The 27,627-nt window shown below is 56.5% G+C and overlaps 1 protein-coding gene across 6 annotated transcripts in view; it reads right to left on the reverse strand.

The window, feature by feature from the left end:
- Window positions 1–10,426: 10,426 nt before the first annotated feature.
- The window catches only part of DPP6 (dipeptidyl peptidase like 6), a 578,081-nt gene continuing 560,880 nt past the window's right edge, over window positions 10,427–27,627 (reverse strand). For all 6 annotated transcript variants that reach the window (XM_019742500.3, XM_019742502.3, XM_074315064.2 and 3 more), the window contains exons 19-26: window positions 24,288–24,357; window positions 23,243–23,437; window positions 20,229–20,283; window positions 16,951–17,062; window positions 15,363–15,421; window positions 14,704–14,776; window positions 14,535–14,608; window positions 10,427–12,247 (exon numbers count right to left, since the gene is read on the reverse strand). In XM_019742500.3, coding sequence (XP_019598059.1) covers window positions 12,104–12,247; window positions 14,535–14,608; window positions 14,704–14,776; window positions 15,363–15,421; window positions 16,951–17,062; window positions 20,229–20,283; window positions 23,243–23,437; window positions 24,288–24,357 — 782 coding nt within the window. In that variant the 3' untranslated portion in view covers window positions 10,427–12,103. The remainder of the gene's footprint in view (window positions 12,248–14,534; window positions 14,609–14,703; window positions 14,777–15,362; window positions 15,422–16,950; window positions 17,063–20,228; window positions 20,284–23,242; window positions 23,438–24,287; window positions 24,358–27,627) is intronic.

Consider the following 27,627-nt stretch of genomic DNA (forward strand, 5'->3'; position numbering starts at 1 on the left):
ACATCTGGCTGTAAAAAACAATGGGGATTCCGACAGTTCAGGTGGGACGGAAGGTGAAGGCGACAGTAAACCAGGCGTCCTCTTAAAGGGCCGCGCACAGACTCACTCGCTCGCAGGCACTCACCTTGGGCTCCAGCGGAGGGTCGGTGACTCGGGGGGACATCAGGGGCATACGGGGAGCAGACTGAGGTGTGTGGCCTCGGGGGGAGGCCTGGAGGACAGTCGCCGTTTTCCCTGTGAGGAGACCTGCCCGGTACAGCCGGCAGGCAGGTGCCATGGTTTCTGTGTTGACCCCGCCCCCACGCTTACGCCCAAATCTGAATCTGATTGGCCTGGTGAGCTCCGGGGCTCCGCTCTGGTGACTCAGCTGGGACCCCACTGCACCCTGCTTTCACACAGTGGGAGGCACTTTCTCCACGAGCAGCCAGGTCCTTCCATGTTGCACTCTTTCTGGGAAAACTGTCAGAGTCCACGGGCCCCAGGTGGGCAGCAGCTGGCCTCAGTGAGCTCTGAGACTTTTGCTGAGTAGCTCCAGGCTCAGCATGGGCACCAAACCAGAATTTACGTTAATCTGGTGACCACAACTCTTCCCATTCTAGTGACTCCCTGACACCCTGCCTCACCCAACTTGGGTACCACACGGGGCTTTATCAGCGGCTGAACCTTAAGGGAGCTGGAAGGGCAGCAGGCCTCAGGGTGTCCTGACTTTTTGCACAGGTACCCAGGCCTGGTACTGATGGCAGAAGTCCTTGGTTCAACGTGTGGCCTCTCCCACATGCCTCCAGGTTTAGCACAGGCAGCCCTCAGCAGGTCACAGGCAGTGGGTGACCTCGGCCTGCACCGGAGCCCCTCCCAAGTGGACCCAGAACTAACATACTTGGAGGTTGGCTTCAGACCACAGCAGAGCTTTGTCCAATTAGCCCCACAAGCGGCACACACAAAGGGTGGTCTCAACAGGCACCACAGCCCCCTGGGGCAAATCCCACTCAGTGGGGTAAATTCCCCCACAGCAGCAGCCTTTAAGCTGTGGACATGGCCAAAGCCCACAGCCAGTCAGCCCGAGGGTCAGTCCTACTTGCCGATGTGCCGATAGCAATCAAGGCTCAACTAAAACTGCAGGTCACAACCCACACAAGGGACATTCCTAGAGCACCAAGGCAGGTGACCAGGGAGACTGTGCCACTGAGCCCCACAGGGCAACTACTACAGAAGGCCACCCAGCCAAGACTGGGAGGCGTAGCAGATCTACCCGATACATAGAAACAAAGAGAGGCAGCCAAAATGAGGAAACAAATGTGCCCTGAATGAAAGAACAGGAGAAAACTCCAGAAAAAGAACTAAATGAAATGGAGGCCAGCAACCTACCAGAGACAGAGTTCAAAACAGTGGTTATAAGGATGCTCAAGGAACTTAGTGAGAACTTCAACATATAGATCACAAGCTTTAAAAAGAGACACAGAAATCATACAGGTTTTGCACTCCAAATTCACGCGGGGATAGAACTGGCGACCAGCACTAACCAACTGAGCTACCAGCCACTCTCCTTAATCATTGTAATAAAAACAAATCCAATGTTAAGTTATTGTTAAAATCAAACATTTTATTGCATGTATTTAATAATGAACATGAAATACTTATTTAACATCAGAAATACTTATTCACTTATAGCTTCATTTATAACGGTTCTCCTGCCACTGCGTGTGGTAATTTCATATACAGATTCATAAAATAATTATGACAATCTGTAGGAGTAATGATTGAAACAGAATGATTAATAATATCTACTAACTGTTCGTGGTTTGATGGATCAGCCAAAATCTTTCTTGCACAGAACTTACTTTTTGAGAATGCTTCTTCAGTGGGGTTCATGATTGGAGCGTATGGTGGTAGAAATAGTAAAGCGTGTCTTGTCTGACCAACAAGGTCACGCACTTCCTGGGTTCTGTGGAGGCTGACGTTGTCCAAAACAAACCACACATCCTCCAGATTATCTTCATCCAATTTCTGCAATAATCTCTGAAGAAATTTGCAAAACATATTTGAAGTAACCGTAGTGTGTGCCACACTTCACGCCAACCATTCCCTGAATGTTTATTGCTGCAATTAGAGAAACATTTCGTCCTCCGGCTGTTGGCTCGGTCACACGAGCTGGTGTATTAACTCGATCACGCCTTCGTTTTTCAAATGAAGGCTCACAGGTCTGTCGTAGGAACAACCAAACAGCCTAGGCCGCCAGAGGGGCCACCGGAGGGCCACACGGGGGCACTGAACTGCCCTGCAGGTGTGCCCGAGAGGCCGGGTGCTAGGGAGCTGAGAGTACAGTTTATATTGATGCAGATTCACAATAGCTAAAGTTTTGTTTGAGCACCATTGTATACTTCCCTCGACAAGCTTTCCCCAGCAATATTTTTATTTTCAGGTAGGAATTTACTGCAGCATTGGACACGGAAGGTCGAGGCCATGAGCAGAGTGGGCAGCACCCCCCCTCCAATCTTTCTTCGTAACTATCCCAGTGGCCCTGATTTAGTTGTTTGTTAATCATTGGTAGTTTGTTTTCTGTGCCAAATACTTGGTTTTTATTTCAATTTGCTCCTGTTCAGATTTTCCCCAACAAATGACGTGATTGCTGTCAACATCATTAATGTCACCTGGTGCCATTAGGCTACAGGATGACGATGTTTGCAGTTGGGAGTGTGTGTGTGGTGATACTTCTCTTCCTAGAATGTGTCTTTTTGTATGGAAAATTACCCGCAGAAGGAGTATGCTACTTAGGCCGGCACCTTTACACACATGTGCACTCGACTTATTTTCCCCAGAAAACATTTGAACCTTTAACGCCTCTGCCTGAGTAGGCTTTAGGTGGTAAAGAACTGCCTAGGTAGCGAAGAACACAGTTATTTCATGAGTTTGGCTACAGAAGTATCAGCGCTTAAGCAGTGATTACTAGGTTGCACAATTCGTAGCAAACACTTCACACAGTTGCAAAATGATTTAACGGCTCTTGAGAATTAGCAACACAGTTGCTTTGGGGATCAGTGAAGGCCGGAAACAGAAACAGCCTCTGGAATAAAACCTTAGGGTGATGCATGGAAGAGACGGCCGATGGCATCCAGCTAATCCCAAAGATGACTGTAGCAGAGTAACGAATTTATAGATGCTGGTTAACGGCTCACTTACAGCCCTGGTGAGAATCCTTGAAGAGAAGCACCTGTAAGAACATTGCTTGTTCTGGAAAGAAGCACCAGGTAAACTGCAAAGAATGACAGATTCAAAGTACCAATAAATGACTTGGAACCAGAGACCTGTCGTGAGGTCACAGCCACTGTGGCGGGTTGTAAGGGCCTTCTGAGTGCCCCGAGATTCCGGCAACATATGCCTGATTCACAGAGGTCCTCAAATGAGTTTTCCTGAAGCCGACATTACCTGATGTTTCCAAAATGGCACATTGGTGGAGGTGGTGTGGTGTCAAGGGTCTGGGTGGAGGTTGTGTAGCCATCAGGTGTCCCGGACATTGCCTCTCTGAGAGCACAAGGCCTGGACCTGCCTCTGGTACCCCCCGCCCCCCCGGGGTTCTCTGGAACCTTTGGCAGTCACCAGCCTGGACTGGAAGTGCAATGGGGCACACATGCAAGGGAGGGCACCGGGCGCTGGGTTGGAGGGTGATTTGCCCTAACGGGACCTTACGGCTCTAAGCCTGTTTCCTTACCCCACACAGGCCTATGATAAGGGCTCGATCACGGTGGGGTCCATGGGCGCCCCTGAGTGCGTCCTGCGTGAGCCAGGCATCTCCCGAGCGGATGCTGCCACCTGTGTGCTGCTCTGCTTCCCACACCCCGCTGGGCCTCATGCCTATGGGGGCTCATGGCCTCTGGCTGGTTTCTTGCTGTAGCTTGTCGATGTAAGAATGTCCAAACCGGGAGAGAATTTTTAATGAGTTTGAGCCAAACTGACAACATTGCCAGGGAGCAAGTTCTCAAATGCCCCGCAGAATAACAGTTTTACAGTTTCTTTTATGCCCCTGGAATGGAGGCCACGCCTGGAAGCTGCCATGGAGGTGAGGGAAGCAGGCAAGGCGGGGATTAGATGACAGAACAGTTAGGGTCTTGTGCTCTCCGGAGCGCGGCTATGCCTCCAGGGGGGTTACTTCTGGCATCTCAAAGGTGTGCTTACCCGGATGCACAGAAATAAAGGACGGGGCTTATTTAAGGCAAAGATAAACCTTTGACCAGGATGTCTGGGGCGTGACCGCCCACCCTGACCTGCCCAGTTAGGGATCGAGGACCCACTCACCCTCATAGGTCCCCTTTCTCGTCCACAGGCTTCAACCCCAGATGGCAGAGGAGGTGGCCTGTAGGAATGGGACGGAAAGCTGGGTGGGCACGACCGTTTCCCAGCGGGCGCTCAAGCCCCCGCCACCCCAGCGACTCCCTTCGCGCGGCCCAGACGCAGCTCGCAGCCTCCCCGCCTCCGTCCTTACTCCTGAGCCCCTCTGCCCTCCCGCCACTGTCGCCTGCTCTGGAGTCCGTCGTCCTCCCTGCACCGTGGAGGCAGGGGCTGCCCGAAGCTCCCGCCCAGGCTCCCTCACGCCGCGCCGGCCTCCACGGTGGCCGCCTGGAGGCCCCGCCTGTGGTCCCCTGCGGGCCAGGACCCGGGACAGCAGTGCGGGGACGCAGGGCCCAGCGCTTGTCCTCTGCCGCCCTCTGCTGGTGCTTTGAGGAACAGCAAGGCGCTCTGGGGCCAGAAGCGGGCCGAGGACCCTCCTGGCTCCCCCTCCGCGAGCCCACGCCCGGGGGCTCTGGGGCCGCTGGGACAGGCCTGTCGCCTGCACTGGGCACTGCTGCGTGCCTGCTCCCCGGGGCTCTGCCCGGACACACCGGGGTCAGGAAAAGCGGCAGCGCAGGGGCAGCAGGCCTGAGCCCGGGGGGACGCCCCCGCACACTTTCCCCCACGCAGGATGATTGAACACAGCTGCCTTTGAATTTGTCAACTGGTACAAATGACTTTTTGGCACTTTTCATTTCCTAAAGCAAAACCAGGAAGCAGAACAAACTCCCACAGTGAGATGGGCGTGATTTTGCCCTGAAGGAAAGGGCGGGTCCTCAGGCCCCAACTGGACCGGTCACGAGAGTGGTCACGCCCGAGGCCTAGAACGTCTTTAGGGAAAGAGTCCTCTTTGCCTTAAGCAGCCCTGACCCATGTTTCTGTGCGTCTGGGTAACCACACCCGTGAAATAAGCACCCTCAGGAGAGCAGGTCACTGTGTCAGCTCTCCCGTAATCCAGTCCCGTCTGCTTTCTCCCACCTTCCTGTCATCTTTCTTGTCCCCGCCTTAATTCCACATCATAAGAGAAACTGCAAACTGTCCTTCCCAGGTGCCTCTGAGATCCTGCCGCCAGCAGTGTCCTCGGTTTGGCTCTAATAAACTCTTATAAAAACTCTCTACAGGGTCGGGCGTTTCTTACTCAGACACTTGAAAGGATTCTTGGTGGCCAGACCATGTTTGTCCAGCCTGAGGACACACCTTGCCTTCTCCCCTGACCCCCGAGGCTTAGGAGGGCCTCAGTGGCCCAGGTCTAAGGAAGCACACCTCACGGCCACAGAGGGCGGTGCCAGCATGGCAGTGAAAGGGCACAGTCCTCCCAGTGCCAAGTGCACCGTGCTGTTTGCCAGTGGCAGCTGCTTTCTGGCAGTTCTCGCCCTTCCCCTCCAGGAGGGTCTTTCGATATCAGGGAAGCATTGAGTGGCTGGCTACAGAGAATGGAGGAACTTGCCATCCCATGTCCGGCTGTTTATCATTGTCACCTCTGTCTGGTGCACGGCTTGCTAAGGGCCTGATGACCCAGAACAAGGCAGGCGCCTCCCAGAGCCACCCTGTTGCCCGTGACAATCATGGGCGACATTCCTTTGGGTGCACAAGGAAGTTTCAGACTAGCTAGAGAAATAAAACCAACTCAGGAAGCAGTTGTGAGCAAAACAAACATCCCTGCTGACCTGGGTGGTGGGGACAGTGAGAAAACAACCTGGCGCTGGCCCCAGGCTCCCGCACAGGCGGCCGCGGTCACATCAGCGTCAGCAGGCGGCCCCGATCCAATGATCCAATGATCATGTTTCCTGCTTGTCATTTAGCTGCAGGTGGTGATTTCCTAAAACTAGCAGGAAAGGCCTTCAGCAGCACGCGGGAACCCAACAGCCATGTGGGAACGGCCTGGGGTTGGAGGAGAGCTGGGCACAGGCCCCCCTGGCCCGGCCTGGGACAAGGCCTGTCAGGGACCCACAGACAAAGCTCTGCTGCCCGGCCTGGAGGAGTGTCCACGTTAGCAGGAGATGCCCAGGTCTTAGCACCAGGTCAAGGGATTCACGGACTAAGGACGTTCAGACAGACGCTTTCCTGGTGAGCAGGGAGCTCAGGTGATTGGCGTTTGGGGTTTGTCGATTGACAAACATCCGCTAGGTCGTCCGTCATCAGAAGGATTTATTGGGGAAAAGGAAAAAGAAAGAGGGAAAAGTGCTGCCGGACGTGTGGCCCAGCAAGCCACCTGCACATGCTGCTGTGTGTAAAGATGAAGGCTATTTATAGCAGGAGACAGGAAGTTAGAACCCCAGCGCTCACCTGCGCCCAGCTCCACCCAGCCCGAGTTTCCTTAAAGTCCCAGTTCATCTTAATCAGATTCTACTACTGACCGGTTGTGTGTGACAAACAACCCCAATACGTAGCCGCTGAAAATAGTAAACGCGGGGCCAGCCCGGTGGCTCAGGCGGTTAGAGCTCTGTGCTCCTAACTCGGAAGGCTGCCGGTTCGATTCCCACATGGGCCCAGTTTGATTCCTCGAGTCCCAGAAGGGATGGTGGGCAGCACCCCCTGCAACTAAGATTGAACACGGCACCTTGAGCTGAGCTGCCGCTGAGCTCCCTGATGGCTCAGTTGGTTGGAGCATGTCCTCTCAACCACAAGGTTGTTGGTTCGACTCCCGCAAGGGATGGTGGGCTGTGCCCCCTGCAACTAGCAACGGCAACTGGACCTGGAGCTGAGCTGCGCCCTCCACAACTAAGGCTGAAAGGACAACAACTTGACTTGGAAAAAAGTCCTGGAAGTACACACTGTTCCCCAATAAAATTTGGTTCCTCTTCCCCAATAAAATCTTTAAAAAAGAAAACAAAACAGTAAACGCTGGTTATCTCAGTTCTGAGGGTCTTACAGGCCAACTTCACCGCAGACAGAGAGCAGGCCCTGCGAGGGTGGGCAGGGCCTCTGCTTCGCTCAACCTAAATGGGAGAAGCTGAGATGCTGGAAACAGGTGGAAGAGGGGAGCCTTGTGAGGAAGGCGTGTGGCTGGGTCCTCCTTTCAGAGTGGGGAGCCTCCCAGCTCAGGAGATCCAGAAGGGAGAGAGGGGGTGATAGGGGAAAGAGAGGGGGAGACAGAAGTGAGGTGTAGATGGAGACAGGACTGGACCACAGAGGCCAGCAGGGGACAGCAGGCTACTGCTTCTGAGGCTGCGGAGGGAGACAGGGCTGGGGTGGCGAGTGGGGCTGGCAGGCTGCCTCAGACCCCGAGGGGGAGTCTAAGGGGGAGCCACGGTGGCTGGGGCCCGAGATGTGGCCTGCTGACAGCGGAGAGAGCCACGGAGCCCAAGGCACACACCCCGCTCCCTCCGCGCCTGGCTTCTGGGGTGTGAAGTCAGCCCTTGCCTCTCCCTGACCTGCGGCCAACAGCAGGCCTACGAGGGGGTCCCGGTGTCTCCACAGCCCCGTCAAGGTGGAAGCTGGGAGAATTGGGGTGCCAGAGGTTTCCAAGGAGGGGAAGAGCCTGTGTGTGTGTGTGTGTGTATCCAACAAGCACCATGAGCTGAGGGCGGGGGGGTTGGGGGCACAGCACCCAGATGGGAGGATGGAACCCACAAAGACCACAGGGGCAGCAACGGGGAAAGGGCGTGGGGCTGGGGGGAGTCAGGGAGTTTCCAAGTATAGAGCCAGGCGGTCTGGAGACTTCCAATATGTCAGCTTGAACTTTGCTGTGCTCTGTCCTAGCTCTCCCCGTGGGCGGCTGGCTAACGAAGGGATGAGGGACACGTGAGTGCCCTGCGGGGAGCGGTGAACGCGTTCTCCCAACCGTCTGTCAGTCCTTCCAACGAACATGCTCATCCCTGTGCTGCATTCAGCCATCTCATCGTCAGAACACAGATGCTGACGGGGAGGGATGTCACTGCTCCTGCCCCGCTTGCTGCCCTGTGAGCTCACGGCAGCTCACTTGTCTGGGGGTGTGCAGGCTGGGCCCTCGCTGTGACTTCTGGAACTGCAGACACCCCCTCCCAAGCAGTGGGTCCAGCTGACCTTTGACGGTGAGAGATTTCTCTTAAGAGAACGGCTCACATGATTGGGGGGCTGCAAGTCTGTGACCCGCAGGGCAGCCTGTCAGGTTGTGGCCCCAGGGCCGCTGGTGCTGCAGCTCGAGTCCGACGGCCAGGCCGTCTGCGGGCAGAACCCCTTCCCCAGGGAACCTCGGGCTTCTCCCCTGAAGGCCTGCAACTGGTTGGACCAGGCCCACCCTCATTATGGAGGGCAACTGCTGTCCTCAGTCTCCTGGTTTAAATGTGAATCTCATCTGCAAAGTGCCTGCACAAAAACGCCCAGGCTGGTGTTTGGCCAGTGCCCTGGGTGGGGACTGTGGCCCAGCCAAGCTGACACAAGATACTCACCTCTGTAGCCCCTATTCATTTATTTCCACCCACGGCCACAATGCAATGTACGCTCTCCTCCACTGATCTCAGACCCTGAACGTGTGTGCAGAGGTGAATCTCATTAGCCGATGGCCACTGTGGAGCGTGGTGCTTGTGGCCCGAGGACCAGCACAGGGCGGGAGAGGCGCTGAGGGAGGGCTGGGGTTCCAGAATCTGAGGGTCATGGTGCCAGGGGGAGCCGTGGGATGGAAGTGGCCACAGGGAAGGGTTGGGGTACGGTGGGGGCTGCAGGGGCGGGGTGTCCCGCAAGTCAGAAGGAGGTGCAGGTCTGTGGCTCCTGCCCAGTCCCCCACCACCCCTGCCCTGCAGGCTTTGCTGGCCCCTCCCCGGCAGCTTCTGACCTGGGATCAGGCTCCAGCTTCAGGGTCACTGCGGTCCCAGGGGGGCCCCCCTCTCTGAATCTGGGCTGCAGTGCCCACAGTGGTGGTGGCTGTGACGGGACGGGAATTACCAGGGGCCAGCACAGTGCAGTGGGAGATTTAGGCCCCCAGCCACCGCTCCCTGCCTTTCCATGCTCTGTGCACCCCCCGCCCCCCAGCTCAGGGCAAGTCGTGCTCCCTGCCCTCCTCCCCCAGGTTGGGATCCAGACCTGAAAGTGGGGAGCAGGACTCCACCTCCCGGCATGTCTCTTTGAGAGACATACCACCCAGCCACTCCTGGAGTCAGGCAAGTGACGGTCTCATTTGGCGAATGGTCTGTGGGACTTGGAGATAATCTGAAGCTTTCTGTACAAATGCTTACTTAGAAACCACACATCTGCTGCTGTAACCCAAGCCATAAAGCTCTAACATTCTTAATGTGGTCAGAGCAGAAAGTGGAGGCGCTGGGGCCCATTTCCTTACCCGTCAACACGTGTGTCATGTGTCTAGATGTGAATATACCCGAGACTCTGGCGCTGAAAGCCACTAACCAGGGTAGAAGGCCCACATGTCCCTGGCTTCATGCCGCTTTGACTAAAAATGGGGTCTTGCCAATGGAAATAGCCGATGTCTGACTGCCACTGCAGCTGCCTTCCTGTGTGATTTTAGGTGACTCCCAGGCCTTCTCGGGGCTTTCGACCCCCTATCTGTGCGTTGGGAGGGACAAGATTCAGATGGTAACTGGCTTTTCGGAGCTTGTGCTTTGCAGAAAGGAAGCTGGGCCCTTCAGGACCAGCACCGAGCGGGCTGCCCACCCAGACCTGCGGCTGGTTCTTGGTTCAGAAGGGTGACAAGGTTCGGCTGACCCAGCGGGGGCCACTGGGCTGACCTGGTTTCTTTGAGGCGCCAGCTGGGCAGTGGTTTGAAAGGGTTTAGTCAACCCCTCTGCTTTCCGGCTGGGATATGTTTACACCGGACTCACTACAGTCACAACAACAGAGTGAACGAATTTCAACAGATGCAGGATTCTCTAAAGTTTCCTAGTGGGCAGTGCTGTGGCCTCAACAGAGCTGTTTTACTCCACTTAGGGGACATCTGTCTTCACCCCAGGCTTTCGTTTTCTGACTGACTGTGGACTTGAGGACAGAGGATCGGTCCTACCCTCCCTACGAGCAACACTGTTGGAGCCTCGACGTGGCGTGTTGGCTGCCCCCACCGTGCTCTGCAGAACACACGTCCATGGGCTCAGTGGGCACCTGAAAGATTTCATGAAACTCTGCGTGCTCTCCAAGGTGACACGCTGGGGCAAAAGCAAGAAAAGAGCTCTCCAAGTGGTAAAATAATGTTTTATTCCATGGATGAGCAAACGCACCATGCCACATTCTTGTGTCCCTCCCACCAGATCTCGTGGCCAGAGCTGGTGTCCCCGTCAGACCTAGTTGGCTTTGCAGTTGGTCAAGGCCACGGAAACAGTAAAAGCGTGATCACGTAGCATTCCCAGGGGTCCTGTCGGTCGGCACGTCGATCCTTTTCACAACAGGTGACGCTGTCACCTTAGAATCCCGTTGGGCACCTTCCAGTGGGACTCACTACACTGACATTCAAAGCTTGCGTAGATGACACCCAAAGCCCCACACACCACAAAGCAACATGGACACATCTTCTCTGCTGGCAAGATGCCCAGGACCCCCCAGCAGGAACGGGAGCTGTGGAACTCAGGACTGACACTCGGCTTGTGAACAAGCTCCAGAGGAAACGACAGTAAGCGATATGGTTCAAACCAGCACTTTTAGTGCAGAGCAGCCAGAGTGTCGGCATGCAAGCGAAAGTCACGATGGGGGCCGTGGAAGGGGCAGGGGACACTGCACAATGCCTGGCACACATGCCCGTCTTTATATACAATGACATGAAATACACATGGGCACGCCGGCTGTACGCATGGTCGGAGGGCACCTTCCCAGGCCAGCACAGAGCGTCCACACGGCTGCTGGCCCGTGGCCGCAGGATGGGACGCACGCCGGCACATGCCGACACTTTCCTCAAGGGTTCCGGTCTCCCCAGCACATGTGACAGAGCTGGGGGTGGACTCAATGCTTTGTCTTCTCCTGTTTTTTCACCGAAGGTCATCTGAAAAGACTGGTAACTTATCGAGGAGGAAAGGATTGGTTGCAGGACAAACGTAAACGGATAATGAGGAGCTAAGCCAAACCCTAAAGCCGCTTGCTGGGAGAGAGCTTTTATTTACGCACTTTCTTGTTTTAGTAAATAGTATCGGGTGTTTTCTTTCCCCTCCGTGTTTTCAAATAGCTCCAAAGTCCGAAGACGACCTTGAGGAGAGAGCAGTTAGTTACTTCTGATCTGTTTCTTCACCTAAACAAGGGAAAGGCTTACACACTGACTGAAGAAAACAGAGCAAAACAAAGGGAAAACAAACAACAACAACAACAACAAAAAAAAACAGCACAGCAAAACAACCCCGTGACCGCAGACAGTGTCAGGTAAAAACCATAGAAAAATACGAATTAATTCCGTCCGGTTAACCATTAGCAAAGCTACAGTAACACTTTGTACAGCCCCTCCAGTGCGGTCTCCCAGTGACAGCGAGGACCAAGCCAACCTACGCGCGAGAGCGTCAACATTGTGCTATAGCGGGCCCCACGCGGGACAGCGGCGGCCGCGACCCGGGGCTGCACTCGGGTGGGCTGCATGCTGCTGCCAGTCTTCACTGCGCCCGGCCTGTTCCCGGGGGCGAGCGGGGGCCCCAGTCACTCTGCGGCCAGCAGGAGGCCACACCACGGTGGTCCCATCTCCCTGGGGGCCCCCGGGAGCCGCGCCACATCTCCACCCACCGGGAAGGAGCTGGTGTCTGAAGCCAAACTGCCTTCGGGACCCGAGACACACATGCTATGGAACGGGAACGCCTCCTGCCCCCCACCCCGGCCCTGGCGGGGGCGGGGGGCGGGTTCCCAGCGCCGCTCCGGGAGGGCGCTGCGCTGTGCTGCGCTCGGCTCAGTCCTCCTCCTCCTCCTTCGCTGTGACCGTGGGGACGCTGTCCCGAGCCCGGAAGCAGTCCACGAAGAAGTTGATGATGGAGCGGTAGAGGTGCTGCCTGAGGGCGGCGCTGTGGAAGTAATGGCTCTCGTCCGGGTAGATCTGCGAGGGCGACGCGCACAGTGAGTGGCCCTGCTCCGCCTCCCCGGGGCTGCACCTCCCCGGGGCTGCACCTCCCCATGGCTGCACCTCCCCGGGGCTGCACCTCCCCGGGGCTGCGCCTCCCCGGGGCTCCGCCTCCCCGGGGCTGCACCTCCCCGGGGCTGCACCTCCCCGGGGCTGCACCTCCCCATGGCTCCACCTCCCCGGGGCTGCACCTCCCGGGGGCTCCGCCTCCCCGGGGCTGCGCCTCCCCGGGGCTCCACCTCCCCGGGGCTGCACCTCCCCGGGTCTCCGCCTCCCCGGGGCTGCACCTCCCCGGGGCTCCGCCTCCCCGGGGCTGCACCGACGGCACGTCCGGATTCCACCCACGAGATGAACTGCCGGGGGCGCCTCGGTGCACAGCCCGTGCCTTTCCGCCCGGGACTCCGCTGCGCGCAGCGCACCCGCTAAGTTAGGGGACGTGAGTCTGCAGCCTGCCCAGCTGTGGGGTCTGCAACACGAATGCGCGGGGACCCAAGGCTCCAGGCCTCAGGGCTCCCAGAAGTGGCCAGAAGCCCGCGCGAGCTCCATAACCCCGTGAGCACGGGCGCTGTCCCACCCCAGCCCGATCCTGGACTTGCGTCTCTCCGGGGCTCACCACCCGCTGCACCAGTCACCCACGGGTGGCCATGGACACCTACGCGTCCTGGGCCTCAGTGTCTGGGTGTGTCACGTGGTAATGATTAGCGTGGTGACATCGAACTCTTAGTGTTGTGGGAATTAAATGCTATAACACCTGTGAAACACTTCAAACAGGGCCTGCACCGTGGACAGTGCCAGAAAGACGGTCGCTAACTGTGCTATTGCCAAACGTAATGCCACCTCCTGCACACTAGGGGCGCCGCGCCATTTCCACACACGGGTACCTGCCCCCGCAGGACTCAACGCCAAGTCTAACTGACCTGGGAGCCCCCCTTCTTTCCATGATACCAGGCTGCCTCCCGCATTTTGAATTGCGTCTTCCTCTTATGTCTTTGAAGGAGGGCATTCACTTTTATTTTAGAATATTCATTGATGATGTCGCTGAGCTATTCTATGTCCGTTGAACATCAAACAGTACAAGAGGAACACGTTGGGAAGAAAAGGAAAAAGGTAGAAAGCACATCTGCTCCTGCCTGGGTCCCCAGGCCCCAGGCCCTTACCTGGATGACGACGGTTACAGATTCACCGAGTGCCTGCTGAGGCATTTGCTGTGCCTGCACACATAGCCCTGGGTGGGTCCCTTTACTGCCCCGTGGGGTCCGGGGCGCACACTTCAGCACCTAGCTGATTTAACAGCTGCTTCGGGGAGCAGTCCACAGCAGCACGTAGAGGTCTCCCTGTCAACCTAGCAAGGCTGCTGCCATGGGGAAGGTGCCCTAGCACCTACCAAGTCTCCTATGCCCTGAGCGTTTCAGACGGAAGCGCAAACGGAACATTAAGCCACACTATCGTCCCCATCCATCGCCACCTGAGCCAGACCCCGTGCTTGCAGGAGGCTCTTCCTGACCAGCCCAGCCCACACGTGACCCTCCACAAGGCGGCGATGCAGGAAGGTCAGGAGCTGGGAGACGGAGGCGGGCAGAGGTCAGTGCCAGCTCCCTCATGGCCGGGGTGCTTGGCTGAGGAAGCCTCCCATTTATCTCTGGACCGGAAAAGACCACTGGGGTCATACCTGTTTTCCCAAGGGAACCGGTGGTCAGGGAGGAAATGGAAGAAGTTTCCAGAAGCAGCACTGAGCATGGCTGGAAAGAGCCTAGATTTGAGCTTGATGCCATGGGAAGGCTGAGGGTCTGGCTCTTGGAAAGGGTAACGCTCTTTACCTACCGCTCAGGAACACCCAGCCAGTGCTTAGTGAACCCGTGGTGTTGTGCAGAGGGAGGTCAGTGAGAGGAGGGCTTAGGACCTGCTAGCATCGCTCTCGTCAGCATTGGGACAGCAGCCTCGTTGTCACAGGCCAGCGGCACCACCACCGTCACTGTTGGGTGCTGCTGGCTTGGGCTGCTCACTGCCTGAATGGAGGTGGGAGTGGGCGGCAGGGCTGGACTCCTCAGGGGTGTGAGCAGAGCCTGTGCGCAGGGCAAGCTATCGTCATTAGTAGCAAAGGGACACAAGTGTCCGCCTATCATTCTGAGGCTGGCCCGGCTCCGACAGCCATGCCCAGATGCGCCCGCAGAGGAACCGGGCTGGGCTGAGTCCCTGTGGGTTCCTTCTCTGTGGAGAGGAGCCCTCTCCAGGAGGTGTGAACAGAGGAGGTGTGCACACTCACCTGTAGGCTGTAATTCGCCTTGCCCTTAATTAGGTGTGTAATGAGTTCTGCTGTGTGCTGGAAGTGGATTTTCTCTGTTGAAAAAAAAAAGGAAATTGTTTGTCAAAACCCGTACCACCACCGGGTAACGTACCACCAGATTTGCAGTGGGTCTGTCCTTGAGCCTCACCGTCAGCGGTCGCATGAATGATAAGAAACTGCTGCTCTTCCAACGCGGCCACTCGATGCGCCACCCTGGTCATCTGCACACAGGGACAAGGGGACAGTCAGTGGCCACACTGCAGGGGGCACGGCATTTGCACTGGAGAGGGAGTGAGGGCTAAGGGCAGTTCCCCAGGAACCGGGGTACTCGCTATCTGCAATGAAACGCACAGCGCTCTCAGGAACCTCAGCTTCCCCCCGTGGACGCCTTTGGGGAAGAGGAGGGGGACAGCGAAGAGGGAGAAAAGACAGCCTCAGAATGAGGTGACATTCTGGCCAGATAGTTCCCATTGTTCAACGTGGAGGCCACAGCACTGCCCCGCGGGGGACTCTGGCCTCTTCTCTGCGCCTGTGGAAGAGCCACCATGTGCAACGTGCACATTGAGTCGACAACTGGCTCCAGTCCCAGAACGGGAAGTGACAGGGGTCACTGTCACCTCAGTCCACACCACAGAATGGTGGACAGAGGATAGGCCTTTTCTGAGTGGGCGCTGATGGACGATGGGGAGAGCAGTAGCCCGGGGAGGGAGTGTGGGCTCCCGACGGGCCGGGGCTGGGAGGGTGGGAGAGCGGAACCCAGAGAAGAGGCTCCCCCACTGGGCGAGTGGCATTTGTGCCCAAACCTACCTCATACGCTCTGTTGTCAAGTCCGTGGAGGCCCAAGTACCTCTCGGAAAATGCAGACGCTGGACACAAACAGAGGGAGAGAGGGCTACCTACATCTGCGTGGAGCCCCCAGACTCAGGGGTGCTGGGGACAGGCCTGGGGCTGGGGGGCTCCCTTCCACTGGAATGGCAAGTGTTAGCTTTCAAAACACCACACGTAATCTCTTGGGAATGAGATGGTACCATGGTAACACTTAAATATATTAGTGTCGGAGGCTGGGATTTTAGCGGGATGGTGAAACCTGGATTAAGCGAAACCAAATTAGTCAGAATCCTAAATAAACGGATAACTGTACACTTCATTTCCACATATGGGAGAGGGAACAAATACTAGGAAAGCAAACTCCCGTCAGGATTTACTTATTTTTGAAGAAAGTCTTGGCATGTCTCGGTTCTATTCCGAGCCCTGTTCCAGGCTGTGAGGAAAACCCCGGGGCAGCGCAAAGGCCGGGAGGAAAGCTCCAGCCTCCACAGGTTCCAGGGAAATCCTCAGTCAGGTGGGAGGGACACCGCGAGGCCCTCCCCGTCTCGGGCACGGTGACAAGTCAAGAGGTGGGAGGGTCACGTGTACGTGCATTCAAATCAGGCAAATTGGAAATGGCGTGATTAAAAAAATTAAGAAAGACTCACTGAATTTGAAAAAGGTAAAATATGCTATGTGTACTCCCGTGGGAAAATTAATTTTAGATGATTAAAAGTTCAAGGTCAGAGTTCTTGTAGGATTAGAAGTTGAAATTTGCATTAAAGCACGTTGCAAAGGTCCGTGCATCCGTGGGCAGCCTGTGGCCTGCTGGGTCCCTCCAGGGGGCCCACAGAGATGGGGTACATGGGAGGGTGCAGCCATGGGGGCACTTAAAAAGGGGTTAATGTCACAAAGCCACGCCCATTCAGAGAAAGGGGCTGGCTGACCAGAGAAAGGGGAATGAGGGAGCCCGGAGCCCCACAGTGACATCGAGCCACGTTTGGGGCTGCTCCCTGGGCGGAGGTCTGGTTCCCACACCAGCACAGTCTGATCTCTGTCTGCTCCCTGCAGCCAGTCATCCTGGCACCGTCCCTGGCCTACGGCTCCTGCCCACGAGAAAGCCACTCTCTCCAGGAGTGTCCTGCTCTGCGAGGACGAAGGTGGGAAGACAGCCCAGCAGGGCTGACGGCTCAGCTCTCCACCCACTGACCACCAAGTAGCAACTCTCCCAACGGCCCATCTGCCCACCAACCCCCCGCCGGGACACAGAGCCCAGGGGTCTGCAGCACCGCCCCCCCCACCCCCCCCGGCTGGCTTTCCTGCTCTGGCTACTGCTGTGTTTTCAGGGCCTGGTCATGTATGTTGGGACACGGTTTAGGGCATCAGTGGACGGGCCACTTTCACTCAGAACACGTGGCTTGAAACCCTCCCTCTCCTCTCCCAGGTTTCACCCGTGAGCCTTACAGCCCCATGTTGTTTATCCTGGGCTGTGGGCGCCCGAGGTGGGGGAGGCAGGCGGGGGCGCAGAGCGGAAGGGACGGCAGTGGGCCATGCGGGGGCTCGGCTTTTTGTCTAGCCCAGACCGTACCGTAGAGCTTGAAGTCTGTTACTGGAGAGAGAGCAGAGCCACAGGTGAAAATCTGACCTTGATTTTCATCCTTCGCTGGGAGGATGTAGGTGCTCAGGTACCCACCATAATCCTGGGAGAGAGAGAAGGAGAGGGAAGTGGGGGGCACGAAATGTCAACGATTCAGCCACGAAAACAGCTTCAGACGCAAGCATCCATTTTCATGGAGCACCCCTCCCCTTTTTTAAATTTCAACTTAAAATTTTTTTTGAGGTAAATGGAAAGCAACTACCTTTCCAACTTACATAATGCAAGCCTTCCCCTCTTTGGGGCCTTAGTTTCAAGTGACACGAAGAAAAATGCAGTGAACGGGAGGTGGGCTGTGGGCCGCTAGGTAAGAGGGTCATTATCAAGTCCGTCCCAGCTGGGCACCGTCACACAGTGCTTCTGGCTGACTCCTTGTCTGTGGGCAAAGCCAACTGTTTTGTGTGATTTTGAAGGGGTGGGGGGCAAAGAGGAAGCAGTATCAGGGGGCTCCCGTCCTGCTCAGCTCCGTGTGTCATGTGCAGGGGAAATCCCTTACATTCCAAATTGCCCTTGTCTTGGGGTCAACATTGCAGACCCCGACTTCCAGCTGGGCCTCCCAGAGGAAGCAAGAGATTGCATCATTTTGTGTCATGGGAGCCGTCAAAGCCTATTGGTTCCTATGTGTCCTGAAAGACCCAGGAGGGAACAGGACACAGATGTTCTGATGAGCAAAGGTGGCAGGGACAGGAGCACAGGCCCGAGAGAAGCAGGGCATGGCACGGGGTTGCTCGAGGTGTGTGTGGGCGTGTGTGTGCTCCTGGGTGAGACAGTGGAGTGTGGAAAACCATATGCCTGAAGGAGACAATGTGTGAGGCCCACGCCCAACTCACCATACAATTAACTGTTTAAGTTTGTAAATTATAACAGCGTCCCTTTAGTAGAACAGCAATACCTAGTCTTAATGACAATGAAAGATTCTTTTTGGTTTCTGGCTAATAATACTTATTGTTGATGGAATCTGCAAGTCCTTTCAAGTCATTCTGCAGTTTGTTTTTTTTAAAAAGTGTTGACTGACACCACCAAACGCTGGTGAGGACATGGAGCCACAGGAACTCTCAGTCTCTGCTGGTGGGGACGCAAAGGGTGCTGCCACTTTGGAGACAGTGGTGGTTTCTTACAGAACTAAACACACTGTCACCATGTGACCCAGCAATCGTGCTCCTTGGTATTTACCCAAAAGAGCTGAAAACTACGTCCACACAGAAACCTGCACACAGACGCTTACAGCAGCTTCACTCACAATTGCCCAAACATGGAAGCAGCCAGATCGCAAAGGCCACCCCTGGACAGTTCCAGCCATGTGACACGCTGGGGAAGGCAACACCATGGTGACAGTACAAAGGCCAGTGCTTGCCAGGGGGTGCGGGGCGGAGGGGTGAACAGGTGGAAAAAGAGGCTTTTAGGGCAATGAAACTAGTCTGTGTGAGTTTAATTAATGGTGGGTACATGTCATCACACATTTGTCCAAACCCACGGAATGTCCAACACGAGTGAACCCTAACGTCAGCGATGGGCTCTAGGTGATGATGACGTGTCCTGTAAGTTCATCCATTGTCACAAATGTACCATCTGGTGGGGGATTTGCTAGTGGGGGAGGCTGTGTGTGGGAGTGGTGACCAGGGGAGTTCTTTTATGCCTCAATTTTGCTGTGAACTTACAACTGCTCCCAAAAATACAGTCTTTTTTAAAAAAAAGCTCCTGCACATATTTTCCCTAGAGACCCCATGGCCCCCCAGGGTTTCAGCAAGAGCCAAATTCCGCAGTGGGCGGGTGTCCCTCCCCAGGTCCCCAGGACACCTGTAGAGAGGCCATAGCTCCGGGGGCAGGCGAGACTCATTTCGGGGGTGTAAAGGGGTGCGAGGACAGCCTGCAGAGTGCTGAAGAGCTGCCAGGCCAGTGGGTGCGGTTATGGAACCCACGCTCTCGGAATGACTAAGGCAAGGTGACCGTCCACGAGCAGTGAGCACACTTCCTAGGCCCATGTCGCTGACAGACGGACGTGAGCAGCTCTCTGAGGCTGTACAGCACGCTCGCTGCCCATGTGCTGAAAGCCAGCTTTCCACGCGATGACTGCTCCGTCTTCTGCCTCCCCTGTGCATGCTCACAGGTCCCAGGTGGGGTCTATGCTTCCTTCAGTGCCTGACATGGGAGGCCCAGCACTCGGGAATGGCACCGCGTGTTTTGGGAGGAGTGAAGGGTGGGCATAGACTGGCCGGGGCCTGGTGCCCTGCCCTGGGCTGTTGGGCAGTAACTTCCCCTCGTGGGGTTGGGGGTGTGACCAGGGTGGACACTCGAGTCACACTCATGAAGAATCCCACTGGCTCTGAGCCCCACACAGCAGTGGGGACCTACATGCACTGATCGCCTCTGGCCTCTGTGTCCAGGCTCTGGTCTGGTCAGCCACGGAGGGGAGCCACCGGGCCCTCCCCCCACCTCACCTCCGGCAGGGACCACCCGAGGCGCGGGCACACTGCTCCCATCGCAGGCTCCAGAGGTGCTGACGAGGAAGGTATTCCGATGGCTACCTGTCCAAGCTGCCATCTGCAGGGGGGCCACTGCGAGACGCCTCTGTAGGGCTTGTGCTGTGCCTCACCCTCCCTCAGGCAGACGGACCTGCGTCTCTCCATCAGCCTCCTGCCTTCTGGGTCGCAAGAGGCCGAGGGTCTCGAGGCCGTGTGACAATGGGAGGTACGAGGTGGCCCTCCCGGCACCTGCCTCAGCCATGGCCCTGCCTCGGGCTGCAGCCCCCGGACACGGCCCACCCCACAGAAGCTACTGGTTGGTTGGCTCAGCGCGTGCCCCTCCGTGCCCTTCCTTCTCTGCAGTGAACTTGGTAAACTGGTGGAGGGACCGCATGTGGAGATAGACAGAGATAAAGACAGAACATGAATTCCTGCCTTCCCTTCTCTCCTGGCTGCACAGCCAGAACGACGGCAGGCCCTTAGGAACCAGAGAACGTGCGCCCTCCAGGGTCGACTTCTGTCTGTCTTTCCTGCGATAATGTACAAAGCAACTCCGACAAACGAGCGGTCACACGCGGGGCTCCCCTCGCTGGAATCACAAAGCACCCAACCTCTCACTCTTAAAGCAGACATTGCTGACATGCCACCAGGCCGGTGACATTCCCAGTAAACCAGGACCGGGCCGGGGGTGGTGGTGACGCAGCTGGCACTCCTGAGCAGGGGCTGGTGACACGCGACAGCAGAGCTCACCTTCCCAAACACGGCCACGCGCGTCTTATCAATGTACTGCTCCCTCAGCATCGTCCTGCAAGGCCCAAGAAGAGAGCGGGTGTTCAGGACGCAGCGTGGCGTGTCCTGCGTCCCTGGGGCCCGGAGCTGTGCCTCCCACCCGCGGCAAGCATGACAACCCTATTTAAATCAAGGGAATGCTAGGATTCTAATCCAGTTCCCTGCTGCTTCTCTCTGGGGGTGCACAGGCCGTACCCACCTTAACCACTCCAGGCGTCCCCGCAGTAGCTCTGCAGAGCACGCAGGGACGTAAAGCTTGCTGTGCAGAGCTGCCGAGGCCGTTCTGGAGACCTTTGGGCCCTGCTGGGGTCCCTCTCCTCCCCTTGCCACCCCCCTCCCTTGGCTCACAGGACTCCCATCCACCCCGACTCTGGCAGCCTCCTGCGGGTCAGCGGGGAGAAGAGGAAGGCGCTCTGGTTCTGTGCTGCACTGGTCTCCATTACCCTGCAGTGTCTTGTCCCCAGCTCCCGGGGGGGAGGGGGAGGAGGGTCCCTGTCTTGTGCCTGTCGGGTGGCAGAATCCCCCATGGCTGGTGCTGCCTTTATTCATTTGCCCTCAAATCACTTAGTTTGCGTGTTTCTAGCCCCTCCTGCTCTCCCGCCCCCCCAGCCCCCAGCCCCACCCACACTGGTGGTCAGTGTGCCTGCAAGGCTGTGCCTTTGCGCCCCATCCAGCCTCTTCTTAGTGTGTTCTATCTGGAACATGTGTCTCCCACTTTCCCCATCTGTCCTTCGAGGGGCAGGCTTGTTCCCAGGAGCCAGTCCAGGCTGTTTGCTCTGTGCCTGCGCGCCGAGTGCCAGCTGCGTCCACCCCGTCCATTCACGGCTGTCCTCTTCCCTTGCACAGCGGCGCGGCTTGCGAGGGGACTGTGCTTGTGTCATCTGCTATGGGAAGTGTCACCCACAGGCTCCAGGACGCGACCGTGAGGTGGAGGAAGGCTGGAGAACCAGGAAAGGGCCCAGGAGCTTTGGGAGCTGCGTTCATGGTTCTTCACCTGATAAAACTGGGCTGTTTCTCTCCGACTAATGACAATACAGCCCACATCCTACACGGAACTTCGCAAGTGCGCTTTGGTTTGAAACGCGGGGGTGCCAGCTTCCGAGGAAAGTCTGCGTGTTTTCTGATGGCCGTGCATGTGCGATGGGGTCACATTCTTGAAAGCTTCAGTGGCTTAAGAGTTGACATTATTTACTGGTTTTCTGGAACAGGGTCTGCCTTGTTTTTGAACAGATGGTGGGTCAATTCCTTCTTTTCAGGAAACACTGCGAGTGTGAAACAGCCTTTTGCCCTCTTGTGCTCATTCTCGGGGGTGGGGGGCAGCTCAGCTGCAGGGGCGGGGGCGGTGGGTGTGCCTGAAGGACGCCGTGTCCTTGGTGGGCCGGAGAGGCCTGGGCCCCACTGGGAGGGGTCAGACCAGGGTGGGCGAGGACAGGAAGCAGCAGGTGGGTGGCAAAGGCGTAAACGAGGAGGGTCTCGGAGGCAGGGAGGAGCCCAGGAGTCAGCCCTGGATGAGGCCACTGGGGTGGGCACGTGGAGAGACGCAGAGGCCTGGGTCTCGTTGGCACTGCTGGTCCTCTGGACTTCCAGGGCTCACAGAGATCACATCTCTGACGCACGTTTGGCCTGGTGTGTGTGTTGTTAACTTCCGGGCCGAAGCTTCTAACAGACGCAGCTTCCTTGGCTGTGAGGTCTGCGGACATTCCTCCCTGCTCTGTATCTTCTGTCTGGGACGCATGCTGGGCTCTGCATATGGCCCCTGTCTCTCTTCCACTAGCTCCTATCTCCCTGGAGGACCTGGGGCCCTTCAGTTCCTCACTCGTTGCTTCATCCATTTAAAGATTACCGACTCAGTGCACACCGTCTTTTTACAACAAGAGAGCAAATGTTTTGGAAAGGCAATGAAGTGAATTTTTAAAGCAATCAAGCACCTTTTTTTTTTAAAGGAGGGTTCAGCTCACAGTGGCCCATGCGGGGATCGAATTGGCAACCTTGGGGCTACCAGCACCGCGCTCTAACCAACTGAGCTAACTGGCCGCCCCTGAATTTTTTAAACCTGCAATGCACACAAGCATGATGACAGGTGGCATGAGATGACACGCGTCCTTACAGTCCTTCAGTCAACAGAGATGCACCAACCTGGGCTCTGTGTGCCACCTTCTCCACCAGCCCAGGCTCCAGCGTCACGCGCCCCCATCCACTGTGCTGAGCACCATGTGGGGCCCCGTTATCTGTGTTTCTAAGTATGTGAGTCTGTAGGTTGGGTTGAAATGTTCCCGCAACACGTCTCGGCAGTTAGTCTGTTTGGTGCCACCGTCCACTGCACCACACGACTGAAAACTGCCCTCCTACCCGGGGAGCCTGAAGGCCAGGCGTCACCCAGCACAGGGTCTTGTGGTTTTTTTTTCCCAGGGCAACAATAAAACTCAATAAATAATCCCGAGCATCTGTCCCTTGGTGCTAAGCCTCCTCTGGTCCCCGGAACAGTGCTGGTCTTGCTGCGTCCGTGACAGGCCTGTCAAAATCAGTGCTGCTCTTTGGGCTGCACAGGACTTTCTGACTGGCCACCTGGATGTGCACAGGGTCCTGTTCTCAGGGACGAGGTGACCCATTGCATGGACCCATCCTCACCCATACTCTGTCTCTCTCCATCTGTCTGCCCTGCCCTCTCCTTCCTCTCCTCCTCGTGAAGAATGGCAGAGAGGAGTGTGGACACTGGCTGAGGTCTGTGCCCAGCACCTGGCACGGCCTCTGTACCTTGTTTTTGGACCAAACAGACAAGCTACCTAGCTGTGGAAAACCAGTGTAAAAGTCTGTGGGACAGCATCACTGGTGGGAATACTCACTCTGGAATATTTCACATGCAAATTGCGTGCACTGACAGGAACCACGTCTGGGAAGATTAGTGTGGTCCTGCAGAAAACGTGCCCCTCCTGCCTCTCCTGTTGGGATGGGGCCCGGGGTGGGGGGAGCCTCACCGTACAGCCTCCACCTGGTCCTCCTCCTCCAGGAAGCCCAGCCGTCGCCTCACTTCGTGCAGCAGCTTCGTGCCTTGGAAGCCACTGCCTCGGCCGTCACATTTCACCACCACGGCTCCGTGGCTGCTCACCATCACCGTTTCCCAGGTCACCTCGAACTTCTCAGCCACGCTCTGGCTGCCCGGGGTGCCGTCCCTGAAAAAGACAGTCCACGTCCTTGGCACGCTGCGTCACAGACCCTGGGGACATGGGATTCTTTCCGGAGGGGCTGTGTCACCCAGCAGGGGGCCCACGACCCCTGGCCACCATGTGCCGACTCCTTGGAGGTGGGCGAGTGCTGCCAACGGGCTTTTTAAATGGACACGCGGGTACTAATCACTCACTGGTAGGCTGGGGGGTATGGGGAGGCTTCCCCATGATTTTCCTTTTGGGGGGAACAGGATGAGCAGGAGGGAAGGCAGCAGCTGGCCAGCTTCCCTCCCAGGAACAGCCCGAGGCAGGACTGCAGGCCTCCGGAGTGGTCAGACAGCTCGGGAACGTTCTCAAAACCAAAACCAGGGCGTCTGTCTGCTCATTAAAAGGCGTATCTGAAATGCTCTTGGCTGGGAAACGCACGGGCTTCAAGGCAGTTTCGTTGTTGAAAATGCTGCCCAGGCCAGCCCGGCGGGCAGTGGGCAGTGCCAGCTCTCGGGTGTCTGGCCTCTGCTTCTCGGGCCCAGGTGAGCCTCAGAGCACCTGCACAGCCAGGTGCGGCCTGACTGTGTCACCAGCTTTCCTGCCTGCGTCTGAGCCAGCGACCACGGGGCGTGACTGAGGAGTTGCTCTCTGTCACAAACTGCCCCAAGGGGACACAGAGCTCTGTCCTTTGATGTCTGGGGTCACTGATAGTTATGAAAAGAACCTGACGACATTGGCTGATGGCAACCCAAGCGTTTACTTTGCAACATTCCTCCCTCTTGTCACTGTCCTAAGTCTGATACTGTTTTTTCATGTGTTCCCGAGTCCCCAGCAAGCACCCCGAGAGAGGAAGCAGCACGGTACTCACACCACCAGCAGCAAGGGGTAGTGGGAGGTGTCCGTGAAGACCGCCGGCTTGAGAACCTGCACAGGGAGACCTAGGAGAAGCAACAGAGGGCGCAGGTCAGGGGCCGCGCGGGCCAGGGACGCAGGGGCGGGCGGGGGCAGGGCACCGGGTGTCTGACTCTCGGGAGTGGGGAGGAGGGCACCCGGGGGGACACGGGGCTCAGCCACACACAGGCCTGGCTCCAGCCTTCGTCCCATGACCCAGGCTCACTGCGGGGTCTGGCGTGCGACACCCAACATCTTTGAGGCTTAGTGTCTCCATCTGAAGCTTCCATTCAACCTCAGAAAGAGTGTGCTGGAAAACAGAAACAGCTGTATTGCTCTGCGAGCTTGCGAGTGGTTAGAGCCAGGCAGGGAGAAATGAAACCCGAGGGCAGCTTGTGTCTCTCTGCCAGGGGGCACTACTGCAACTTGTGCCCTCGGAAGAGACCAAGGGCAGGGCGGGCTGTGAGGCTGGGGGTGCAGCCCGGAGGGAGAGGCTGAGAGCCCATGGGGACCCTCTGTGCAAAGCCAGGGGGCTCTGCAGGCCTCACTGTTTGCAGGCTGGTGCTGGGCAGGGCTGCCTGCCTGTGGACACACACACACACACACACACACACACACACACAGACACACACACACACGGGGAGCTGGGCCATCTGACTGGTTCTGGGCAGCCTAGGATCCAGTGATGGAGGGCGGGGAATTTTCCTTAGCAGTTCCCTCTGTCTCCCCCTAAAACAAACCTCTGGCCGAAGTTATAAATTGTTTATTGATGTTAACTACAACCCAGATTAGCAATTAAATGGGAATTAGTGGCTTCTTCAGGAGAATTACTATAGATCCAGCCCAGCTCAGGGTGGCTCAGCAGCCTCCTCTGACCAGGGCCTCACTCCTGATTCTGGCCCAATGTTAATGGCCTGCAAATTGGATCAATAGCTCGGGGACCTGCAGAAAGGCAAGCTGAGACTTCGGCACCGAAACATCCATAAAACATGGTCTGGGCTGCCCTCTGCCACGGAGAAGCCCGTGGGTGGGACTCGGCCAGGTCGGGCAGACGGCATTTCCTGACAGCCTTTCCAGAAGATGTATTGGTTCAGGTGAAAGCCGTAGCCCCTGGTAGCATCAAATGAAAAAACGTAACAACACAAGCCAGAAACAGGTTGGCAAAGTGGTATTTTTCGATTTTCTGTGGCCCCAAAGGGGTGCGGCTCAGGTGCTGAGCCGGCACACAGCGGTGCCTGGTGGCCTTGCCTCTTCACTTCCATCCCCGCCAAGGAAAGCCTCAGTGGACAGAACCCACGTGTGGCAAAAGGGGGAAGGGTAGTGGTTTCTAAAGGTCTTCTATGCATTGTTTGAGGAGGGGACGGCATTCCCCCATTAGTGCTGTCGGGTTTGGGAAACGTACTGTAACCGCAGTGTGCAGGGTGGATGGAGGACACTGGGTTTAGGAGATGAGAAGGAATCTCACAAAGGACTAGGGTCTGGCCTCAAAGGCTGCGGTAAGAAGCAACAGATGTGAGGGAGGGTTCCAGAAAACTTGCGATGGGGGTGGAGGGTGGGAGGATGTCAGGAACCTAACTGTGGCCCTAGAGGTCCAGTGGGCTGGCGTTCAGGCCTGCGACCTGTGCAGGCACGCAGGGCGTGTCGGCTTCATGCTCTGCTGTTGTAAGAAGCTGCGAATGAAGAGCTCCATGTTTTCATTTTGCACTGGGCCCTGCAAATTATGGAGCCTGTCCTGAGGTCTATGGATGGATATGGAAGGGATAGGGGGATTGCAACAAACATGTAGAAGCTGCTTGCTTGTGGATTCATCCATCCATCCATCCATCCATCATCCATCCATCCATCCATCCATCATCCATCCATCCATCGTCCATCCATCCATCCCCTATCTATCATCCATCCACTATCAATCTAAAATTGTCTTGTTTTCTTGCCTTTTGGTTCTTCCTTATGAAAGCACAGCACAAAACTATCTATCCAGTGCATGTGAGGGTCCTCATGAACTTGAATCTGAGAACCTGGACTCCAGGTTCTGTGTGGGAGTTTGAACCCGTCAAGGACATTATCCAGTGGGCAGGGCAGAGTTTCCTTTAACACGAGGCCTTGGAATATAAAGTCTTCCCAGTTGGGCTCTCTACACCAGAATGCACTGCGCTTTCCAGAGTAACTCTATGTAGAAAATACCTCTGCAGGGAAAAGGGTTCGTTAAGACGAACAAGCAGTTACTCGGTTGGCTCGGCGTCCTGCTTAGCACACGTAGCTCCCTCATGTTGGGAGAGGTGTCCACGTCCTGCCCGCTGCCTGTAGGTTTCAGGCCAGTCGGACTTGGTGGCTTGTTTTTGTCCTGATGGGAACCATACAGAGGCTCATCATCCCTTTCTCTCTTCCTGCCATCGGAGTTGGCGCCACTCTGGAGGCTCGTGTGTCCTCGCATTCTGCCTGGACTGGCGGCCTTCCTGCCTCTCTGTTTTCTTCTCTGAGTCCTCTGAGCCCTGACGACTGGCGTGTGGCTGCCCCCATCTCCCGCTTTCATTTACGGCTCCTCTCCTACTTGCAAATGCATCTGCCTGTGGGCTCTGCCTGCCGTGTCGTAGGCTCCAGGGACACTCAAAGCTGCCCGTGGTTCCAGGGCTGGGTGCGCCCTGTGGCATCTGAGTGCAGCGCATGGAAATTCGAGAGGAACCCAGGCCCCAGTGAGATGGTGGGAAAGGCCCTTCAACTTGTGGGAAGTCACTGGACAGAACCACATTTCTTGGCCAAAGCAACACTTCACAGCCTCCATTTAAGGTTTTCCTAAGTTTCCTACTTCTCCACCTCTGGATCCTGCCTTATTCATTCCTTTATCAGAGTGCTCACACTGGGTATTTTAAAAGAGAACCTCTGAGCTGTGGGGGTGGGGAAGAGGGATCTGAAACACATCACATTTCTGACTTTCTGGAGTGAACACAGGCCCTACACGTATCTCTAGCAACGGGCAGAAAAGTTCTAATCTTGTGTGACTCCATGTGGCCCGATGGTAGGACCAGGGTGTCTTGTTAGGCGGCCTCTGAATGGACTGGAGGCTCTGGGGGGGGGTCTCTCTGAACCGCTGACAGCCACAGGCTGACCCCCCAACAATGAGTGATGCTTCATGGGGCTCCCGCCTCAGAAACGCACTCTCTCCTCTTCTTGGCCAGCCCAAAGCTGACTCCATGGAGCCCATTCGGGTGGCACCTTCCTTGGTACCTTCACGTGACCCCAGCCCAGTGTCATGCTCTCTTTAAAAGGCAACTGCTGGATGTGTCTCAGGTTGTGTCAACACACAAATCCCTCATCAC

This window comes from Rhinolophus sinicus, chromosome 8 (assembly GCF_057876585.1).
Source record: "Rhinolophus sinicus isolate RSI-liver-muscle chromosome 8, RSI-T2T, whole genome shotgun sequence".
NCBI lineage: Eukaryota > Metazoa > Chordata > Mammalia > Chiroptera > Rhinolophidae > Rhinolophus > Rhinolophus sinicus.